General features: G+C 41.1%; 1 protein-coding gene across 1 annotated transcript in view; it reads right to left on the bottom strand.

Moving 5' to 3' along the window:
* Nucleotides 1–2,758: 2,758 nt before the first annotated feature.
* C1H8orf34 (chromosome 1 C8orf34 homolog) overlaps nt 2,759–10,056 on the bottom strand; it is a 397,204-nt gene continuing 389,906 nt past the window's right edge. Inside the window, exon 14 of the mRNA XM_030190169.1 lies at nt 2,759–3,877. Within this exon, the coding sequence (XP_030046029.1) occupies nt 3,870–3,877 (8 nt within the window). The 3' untranslated portion in view covers nt 2,759–3,869. The remainder of the gene's footprint in view (nt 3,878–10,056) is intronic.

Genomic DNA, 10,056 nt, shown 5'->3' with positions numbered 1-10,056 from the left:
TCCACATTCAGAATCATTCCATTTTGTGTTAACCAGCTGGAATCAAATCCAGCAAGCATGGGGCGCAATAGCTTACCAACAAAATATTGTCTACATATATGTAGACCTCAACTGGCGTAGTCTAAATTTGCCTAATTAATGGAGACAGAAATAGATTAAATAAAACAAGTGTCAAGGAGGAGCTTCGGGGGACCCCACTGATAATCTTGTAGATGCTAGAATGTTCTCCACTATCCTGAACAAGGAATGTCCATGCAATAAGAAAAGAGGTAAAACACGACAACACTTGGCCCTTCAATCACAAGTCAGCTGACCTTCTTAACAAAACCCGATGATCCAAAACATCAAACACTAATGTCAAGACTAAAGAAATCACAAAGGCCATGTTACCCCCATCTATCCTGGCTCTAATATTAGATAACAAAAGAGTCAGTGGGGTCTCCATCCCATGACCTGATCAAAAGCCTGATTGATATGGGCTAACAGCCCCCTTTGCCTCCACAAATCAACCAACTGTGGGAATACTAGCTTTTCCACCAACTTTGCTAATAGCAAGGATTTGAAATAGGTCTATAATTGATCACATCCCAGGAATTCTTAGCTGTGTCCTTCAGGATTGGATGGACGACAGCCCTTTCCCAGCCTGAAGGCACTAGGGAAAGGAATTAGGGACAAAAGGAAGCCATAAGGGTGAAGGAAACAATCATAGGGGAAATATATTCAAGGAAGAGAAAGGGAGGTGAATAGTGGAAGAGAATGTGAGGGGGTGGAGATGGTATGTGAGGAGGTCTGGGTGCAGGGCCTAAACTCTAGCAAGTACATCTTGAACTGTTACTAAAAGGTTTCCATTCAAATTTTTTTTTCTATTGATTCAAGTTTCCTCCAGCTCAGTCAGAAACAGGGCTCCAGAACCTTCATTTGCAACTATCCAGAGATGTTCTCCCTACTATTTTCTAAAACACCCCCTCCCCTTAGCCCCCCAACATTGTCTTGTTCTCACTGTATCATGGATATTTGTACAGATTTGTTTATATCTATACGTTCAGCTTCCATTACTTGGATATCTTCTGCTGTGAATGTTTTGATGAAGATGGGTACATTGCCCATAGATATGGACCAAATAACATTTTACCCATACACCTAAGGCTTCTGGCTTAGATCTGGCATTGCCTGGTAGCTGTCGCCCTGTTGCGAGCATACCTCATTTTACTAAATTAATTGAAACCTATGTTAGTAGCCAATTTGCCAGTATCTTGACAGATTTTCATGCTTACACTCTTCACAATTTGGTTTTAGACCAGCTCTTAGCAGGAAGACATTGCTACTTGCTCGTACTCCTATGTTTAGGCAGACAGATGTTTTTATTGTAGTTCGACATTTTTGCTGCTTTCAATTCTATCGATCATGTTGTTATTGGAGAGGCTAAGTATGATCGATTTAATAGGTTCAGTTTTCAATTGACCAAAGTCTTTGTATTCATAAAAACAATAAGATTTCCCAATTCTGGACTCCAGTTTGCAGTGTACCTCAGGGCTTTCCATTGTCCCTGCTCCTTTTTAATCTGTTTGCCATTTCTGGGCTCTATTAAGACGGGGACGAATGAGCTCTTACTTTCTTACACCAATGACATTTTTATGTTGATGCTTGTATGTGATGACCTGCAGGAGCTATTAGATTATTAGTTTTGAATTTGTAAACTGTGGGGATACGGTGGTATATAAACGAGACATTGATCATTATAATTATGATCCAGGACCATGGGCCACACATTAGGGATCCTTCTGGAACCTTGCAATCATAGGACCTGGATCTGGTCACTAGGTTGTCATTTTTTCAGCATGTCTGGGAAAAAAGGCCTTTTTTGTGGCCAAAAATGGATGCGCGACAAAATTGGAACCAGCGCGTCCATTTTTGGCCTCAGACCTTACCACCACCCACTGACTTAGTGGTAAGGTCTCATGCGCTAACCAGGCAGTAAGCGGCCAGCACACATAAACTGACGATTACTGCCAGGTAAGCACCATGCAGTAGCCGGGCGGTAGTTCCAAGTTGGCATGCATTGGATGCGCATAGGCGCCTATGCGCCTTAGTAAAAGGGCCCCTGAGTTTGCACTAGCTCTATCCCTACACTTTGCTCACACAGTCTGCAGCCAGACCCAACATAGAACCAATTTTAATTGACCAGCAGCACATCCCTGCATACTTGTCCCCCATTCTGCCTAGACAGTCATACTCTAAGAAGTGGTGCTTGCATAAAAAAAAACAGGGAACAATTTCTAGTCATTACTGGTAAATATGCAAGCAAAGCTGCACTAGAAAACAAGGAGGAGCAATGAACTACACATAATAAGCCATTCCCTTATTGGTAGGAAACCCAAGAGTACAGGGTCCTTTTATGAAGCTGCAGCAAAAAGGGGGCTGTGCTGGCATTGGCGTGTATGTTTGAAGCGCGCCGCGGTCCCCTTTTACCGCAGCAGGTAAAAGCAGGTTTGCGTTTTCTTAAAGAAATGGCCGTGTGGCAAGCCATTACTGGGGTAGCGCTTACCGCCACCCATTGAGGTGGTGATAACGGCTCCCGCACTAACCTGGCAATAACTGGACAGTGCCCGATTACTGCTGGATACACACCGGCACTACAAAAAGTTGAAATATTTTTGCAGTGCTGAAAATGGCGCATGCGCTAGCCTGGCAGTACTTCCCTTTTAGCGAGCGGTAAGCCCACATAGGGCTTACCGCCACTTTGTAAAAGGGCCTCTACGTGAACAATTTTTGGACTAGAAGTATCATAGTCTTCAAGTGGAAATAGTGAAGGCCAAAACAGTTAAAGAATTAAGAAAGCATGGAAGAATAACAGAAGAACAGGGGTTCTTGGGTGAGGCTGTTTGTCATTTTTTGTCCCAATAATATGCATGGGCTTCAATCTAGCCCTCCCTTCTCTTCCTTGTTACTGAACCTACTATTGATTCTTCATTGACTTTTCTCAATATCAAGTTGTCACCTCATTTCCTTGCCCATTTTTAGCATGTCCTCTGTACCCCATTTTATCAGCACACAGCAAGCTGCTCAGCCTGACGAGCACATCAGAAGGGGAACAGTGGCTGAGAATGGATTGAGTATACTCATAACAGCTGAGAGACTGAAATAGCATACAGAATTATTTCACAGGCCGAAAAATCATCTGATTTCTACTTGTGATTCACAGATTGAATGCCCGGTGATTCGTCCTTTCTGGATCTTTAAGATTACTGTCCCATGAAATGCATGTGTCAGAGTAGAGGTGTATGCATATATCTAAGAAATACAGACATAGGTATGTATGAACTGCTTACTATTTCAAAACCTGTAATGATACATGTTGGCACAAGCTGGTAAGTACTCATATTTTTTCATAATCTAAAAATGGTTGGAAGTTTATAAAAATATAAGTTGTAAAAAACCTTAGAGAAGATAAAACACAAACACCTTTAATTCTGTGGTGCAAAAGATCTCGGTGCATCTCACTGCCGGCAATGCGATGCAAGCATCTTGCAGCATCGAGGGGCTGGGTGAAGTTGTTTTGATCAGGCAGACAAATATATCAAAGGTCAGTCACATGGTGAAGGGAAAACTTAGGAAAAAATATTGCAGACACTATTCTTTATAAAAGTTAGTTACCACTGTATACTTATAATTGCACTAGTTCCAGTACTTAGGTGATCAGTAAATTTCAGTTCAGCTTCTACATGCTACAGGAATTCCTTTGAAGTACTGCTCATATGGCAAAATTTTAAAAGTCATTATTCATAAGTATAAACCAATAAAACAAATTTGTAGATTAGAATTTGGGCTATCAGTTTTCATGTGTTCATTTCCAAATGTTTTCAAAAGCATCATGAACCTGTAAAATAAAGAAGATTCTGTTATTATATGAAAAATAAAAGCCAGGAAGTTTTGATTTAAAAAAAGCATGTCTTTCTATAATTTACAAAAAGTACTCATATCATGTAAAGGCCTGATTTTATCAAAACTCTTTAATGCAAAAAGTATCCACTTTTGTTATTAGACTACCTCCAAATAAGTCTGTGTCCTACGATAAGCCATTTTAAGCTGCATTAAGAACGAGCTAGCACTTAACGCAGCTTAGTAAAAGAACCCCTGAGTCTCTAAGAAACATCTGTCAGATGCCAAAGAAGAGCACTGGCCCCCTTTTGACACAGCTTGGTAAAAGGGGCCCAGTATGTCTTAAGCCTGTAAAATGTACTGGATATTTTCCTGTCTTAAATATGTCTGAAGTGTATTTCTCCTGTGGCCAGCAGATGGTGCATGTTTATGCTTAAAGCTGTTACAGAGGACTGGCTTCTCTTTCTTTTAGTTGGCACACAGATAATAGGAAGTGCCTGTAGTGATGTAACCAGTTTTTATTTGAAACTCAACTGTTCTGGACTCTGATTGGCCTGGAGTTTGAAATTACCCAGCAGATGCTGACTGTTGAGAGAGAGACAGAGAGAGAGAGAGAGATCTTTGCTGAAGCCCTATTAAAAAAAACAAACAGATTTGATATGTCCTGATCTCCCCAGGTACTTTCTAGGAAGTATGCAAATGTTTAGTTCGTTTTCTAATTGATCAGTTTTTCAGTTATTTGTTATTGTTTGCACATTTTTGGTCCATTGTTCCAAGTTCTGAGAATAAACACATTTGTTTGTTCATTCTGCCTGTCTGGACTGAAAGAATCCTGGTGGTCTGTGAGGTAGGTCTGCGAGTGTTTTCTGGGAACTGTGGGACCACTGGGAGTGTGGCTCCAGTAGCCTAGAAATCACTGGGGATAATTGGAGAGTGTGACCCAGTCGGTGGGAGGAGGATACTAGTGTAGAGCACAAGCGGCAGGTGCAGGCAGGCAGACCTGAGCTGTGCTAGAGATAGACCCTCTAAGTGGCCACGGGGTAACCCCAGGCAAGTGACTAGGTATTTCGTGACAATTACCATAAATGACATAACATGGACATTTTCAAGCTTCACACCCTGAATGCCACCATGTGCATAATTTTACACAGCTACAGTAGTAGATTTTCAAAAATACCCATAATGGAGGCAATTCCATAATTGGATGCCACAAGTTAGGCACCTAAATGCAGCACACTGAGCAATACTTTTATAACGATCTGGGTGCCCAGTTTCCATTATGGAACACTAGCATAGGTAGGCATCTACATTGAGGCAAGCTCACTTACCCCATGTCAATAGTAGGTGTACACATAAATGTGGCACTTTATGTCTAATTTACAGTATTATTTTGGTCCCACCCATGCTCCTCCCCTCCTTGCATTTACACCTAATTGAGTTGCAAACATCCATCTTAACTACTAAATATTAACTTTATACACGATCTATACAAGACCGAACTACTATCGCCTGACTGCTTACCCTCTCTAAAACTGATGATCAAGCAACATCACTTTAAACCTTATGTCGAATAGGGTCTCCCTATAGTTGATGATCTAATGTATGTTACAATCTATTATTCAGGGATGTTCTTACAATACCATAATGTATTCTCCCTTACCAAATATGTTTGCAAATTGTATATACTGACACCATGAGATGTTCCATATATATTCTGTTCCTTATATGTTACCATGTATGTATACACCCTAACGCAATACCATTTGTAAACCTGTTACATGGAAATGTTCCGGCAAATGTGAGCCACATTTAGCCTGCAAATTGGTGGGAAAATGTGGGATACAAATGCTACAAATAATAATAATAATAATTTATAGAATAGAATTGAGTGTGCACCTATAAAGTGTACATTTAGCATTCTATAATTTAAGTGTGCAAATTGCACTGAAATGTAGGCGAACAAAGAGGAGAAACAAAACCTCATGGACATGTAACAACAGGAAAAAAAAGGCAGTGAGGTCAAGGAAAACAAGGATACCAAAAGTTCAAACTCATGCGAGGGTTATTGGTAGAGTCTCAATTTCATTCATAAAACTGACTCGACACGGCTGTTTTTCGGCAAACGGTGCTTGCATCAGGAGTCATATATCCTTGGTAAGAAGACCCACAAACCACAAATAATGTGAATGTCATTATTGTGGATAACAAACACAACCAACGTTTAAAACTGTATAGAACAAGTAAGAAGACAGAGCAGTACAACACAACTGTCTGTACCTCAGATAGCATCTCAAACTGAGTAAATTTAGGCGCCAGATTATACAAAGGGGATAGGCACAGAAATGTCCTCAAAAATTACCCTTAAGTCTGTAAGCCCTCTAAGGAAGAGCAATGCCTACTGTACCTGACTTCTAAATTACTTTGAGCATGGAATTTAAAGTATAAGAAAGAAAATCCAAATACACTGAAAACAATAATCCTTGCCATATTAAAAGGCAGCATTCCAAGGATCTTGGTTGGAAACAATGTGCATCCATTTAATTTTCACACAGAAACACATGCCACTAACATACAGCAATGATTAAAAATACGTTATGTGCTTCTGGCCATATAGTTCAATATTCATACATGAGGGTGATTTTATGAAGATTTTCTTTTTCAGTCAGCATTGCAAGTAACAGAAAGCAGGGTTAAAGCAGCTGTAGGTTTTTAGAAGAAAATGGGAAACGTAGGCTACATAGAGCAACATCCAGCAGCAAAGAGAATCATGGTCTCCTGAACCAGATATAGGGGACAATGATGAGTACATTCAAAGACAAATACAGAAAACAAGAGGATTCTCTAATACCAAACATGAGCAGTAGGTGGACATTTTCAAAATAAGGAGAAACAAGCCTCAAGAAGCTCCGAGCTTAAAGCCACGGGAGCAGGACTGCTTCATCCTCGGCAAAAAACCTCCTTAAAAATGATTACAATATTGTGAGAGCAAAATTTTCCTACAGTTCTTCAAAACAAATTAACCAGCTAGCAATACTTAGCAGTAGAGTCTTTCCTTCCTCCAATAAGCAGACCGTGACCAGCGGTGGCCAGTGTTTCATCTAGCTGCATCAGGGTCAAATGGCCAAAAATTTAAACACCATTCACAACTTGACAGGGCTAAGGAGGCTCCCATGGCTTTAAGCTGGGAGCTTCTTGAGGCTTTTTCCTCCTTATTTTGAAAATGTCCAACTTACTGCTCATGTTTGGTTTTATAGAGAATCCTCTTGTTTTCTGTTTTTATTTATTTTTTGAGGTTCTCTTCCATAGGCGCCCCGTATAAGAGGCTTGAGGAGGCAATCTTGACGTTCCCCTGGCTGCTGCCCTCACAAATGCAGGGCTTCCGCAGCAGCCAGGGAGCTCTCCCACCGTCCTTCCTGCTCTCCTCGACCGGCACCTCTCCTTGCCCCCCCCCCCCCCGCACGTAACCCCAACCCCCCCCCCCCCGCCAGGGCCCACCCAACATCCCCTCGCAATTTGCTTGCCTTCACTCGTACCTGTCAGCGCCACCTGCCATTCATCACACAGGCAGCCTCGCTCCCCCCTTTGCCGCGTCCTCCGGCTCTCTCTGATGCACTTCCTGTTTAACAGGAAGTGCATCAGAGAGAGCTGGAGGAGTGGACGCGGCAAAGGGGAGCGGGAACAGAGCTGCCTGTGAAAATGAATGGCAGGCAGTGAGGCAGCGCTGACGGGTACGGGTACGGGTGAAGATAAGAATGCTTTAGGGAGTCAGGGACCGAGGCAGCATGCTGGCTGATAGAGGTGAGAGAGGGAGGTGGGAAATGCTGGGGGGAGAGAGAGGGAGAAATGCTGGATGTGAAGGAGGACGGAGGGACAGATGCACAGCAAGAGAAAAGGGGAAATGTTGAACATGGATGTGGGAGGGAGGGAGACAGAGAGAGAGAGATGCTGTATGGGGATGGGAGGGATGCTATAAGGGGAAGGAAGAGGAAGAAAGAGATAGATGTTGGGCCCAGGGTGCAAGGAAAGGAGATACTGAGAGTGATATGGGCAGTGGGAGAGAAGAAGGAGGGAAGAGAGGTTGTACATGGGGATGGATGAGAGGGAGGGATAGATATACACTAGAGGGGAAAGAGAAAAAGAGGGAGATTGTGGATCCAGGGACAGAAGGGAGTGAGGAGAAATGCTGGATATGGATGGAGGGAAAATGGCTGAATTTAAGGGCTGGATTGAAACACTTTGAGGGCAGATGTTTAAAGTGGAGAAAGGATAGGGACAGGGCTACAGATGGTAGACAGGACACAGGAGGATGGTGGACATGGTGAGAGAAAAAAATATCAAATGGAAAGAAGACACTGCATAAAACAGAAGACACTGGGACCAAAGCGAATAGAAAAACTAAATGATCAGACAACAAAGGTAGAAAAAAGTATTTTATTCAGAATTTATTAACTGGAATATGTCAGCTTTTGGAAATATGCATTTGTGATGTTTTGCATGTAAGTTTCAATTTTTCTAGTATTGCTGCGTGCTGAGTCTGACTTCTTGAGGTAACTTTCCAGTTCAGTATTTTGCCTTCATATCTGTTGTGTCATGTGTTTTTCATGTGTGATCAAGGTGCAGTATTCTGCTAGCGTGTAGTATTTCAGCCCTTTTGGGGTTTTTTTTTTTTGTTTCACTAGGTTGTGCACTGGTGTTTTAGAGCCCGGTTTAATTACAGTGCTGCCTTTCCATGCATAAGGTTGTAGCTCGTCCTGTCCTTGGAATTAGTACTGTTATGGTTTGGTAAGGTTATGAGTGTGTTTTTGCACAAGTTTATGTATAGTGTTTTGCAGTGGAGAAATTGTGTATTGGCCTTACTGAGGTGGCACCAAATCATCAGAAAGGGTTTTAGAGCCTAAATCATGACACACTACCTCTTGAAGGATCTACATATAGTTGTTTATAAAAGGATCTCATTGTGAACACTTTCCACCCTAAAAGGGTGTTTTGTGGCTTTACATGAGAATTGTGATATTATGATCCCTTGTTTCATATTGTTGACGGTCTGCATTTTCCTTATGGGTGGTATATTGGTTTATTAGGGTCTGCCCAATGTTACGGTACAGTAAGGTTTATGAGTGTGTTTTTGCACAAATTTGTGCACAGTGTTTTGCAGTTGAGCAATTGTGGTTAATACATGCTTTGAGCAACCACTTTATTCTTTGATATATGATACATATTTAATATCTAAATTTAATAAAAGGTATTAATTGTGACTTATTTTTACTTATTTTTTTTCTGTGTTGTTAGACAATTATAGATGTAAGCCCTGGCCCCACCCCTAACCCCGCCCCCTTTAGCCTCCCCAAACAGTTGGGCCACCGACTGCCTATGTTCTCTTCCTCATTTATTTTGTAGCTAATATCTACATTCAAAGACAGCCCAGAAAGTAAAAAGTATTGAAGAAGAGGCCTAATTGAGGACTTGAGTCCATTTTCTTTCAAAACATCTTTGGCCACAGCTTTTCTAAACTTGGCCTTTGTTATTCAAGGGAGTGGCAGAGATCTAGATTTGGCTGTTTCCACATCTGGAAAATGATGTTTACCAGGAAGTCTGCATCACAGCCTGTTTAAGTTGTTTACTTTCTAGTTCATTCATCCAGGAAGACATCCCGGAGGAAATGTACTTTATACAAATTTACCACATTTACTACTAGCAAAGTTTTATATAGAAGTTTTAATAGTAATTTTGCACATCCTTCTTTGATTACACTGAAAGCAGATGTGATGTTATCCAGACAAAGTACCAAATTCTTGGTATGCACAAATTTCTTTAATAAAACCTTAGCGCTATATTTAATTATCAGGCTGAAAGAAGGCAAAAAAGTACAAAGGGGTCAATTTTTAGTAGTATACCTAGCATAAAAGCTATTCACATACTTCTAAGCCCATACAAAATATCCTGATACTCAAATACAAAAGCAGTGTTTGAATATTGTGGTGTTATGCAGATTAGAACTATGCCTGTACAATTAAACCATTTTAAACATAGCCAAAAAGGGCTAGATTCTATACATGGCATCTGAAAAATCTGCGTGGAAAGAAATACACCTAGGCGTATTCTCTAAAGTATGTCTACATTTTATAGAATAGGCTTAAATTTCTGTGCGGTATATACAATACGCTGAGCGCCTCTCCA

This window comes from Microcaecilia unicolor, chromosome 1 (genome assembly GCF_901765095.1).
Source record: "Microcaecilia unicolor chromosome 1, aMicUni1.1, whole genome shotgun sequence".
Taxonomy (NCBI): domain Eukaryota; kingdom Metazoa; phylum Chordata; class Amphibia; order Gymnophiona; family Siphonopidae; genus Microcaecilia; species Microcaecilia unicolor.
This window is presented reverse-complemented; position numbering and strand designations above follow the sequence as displayed.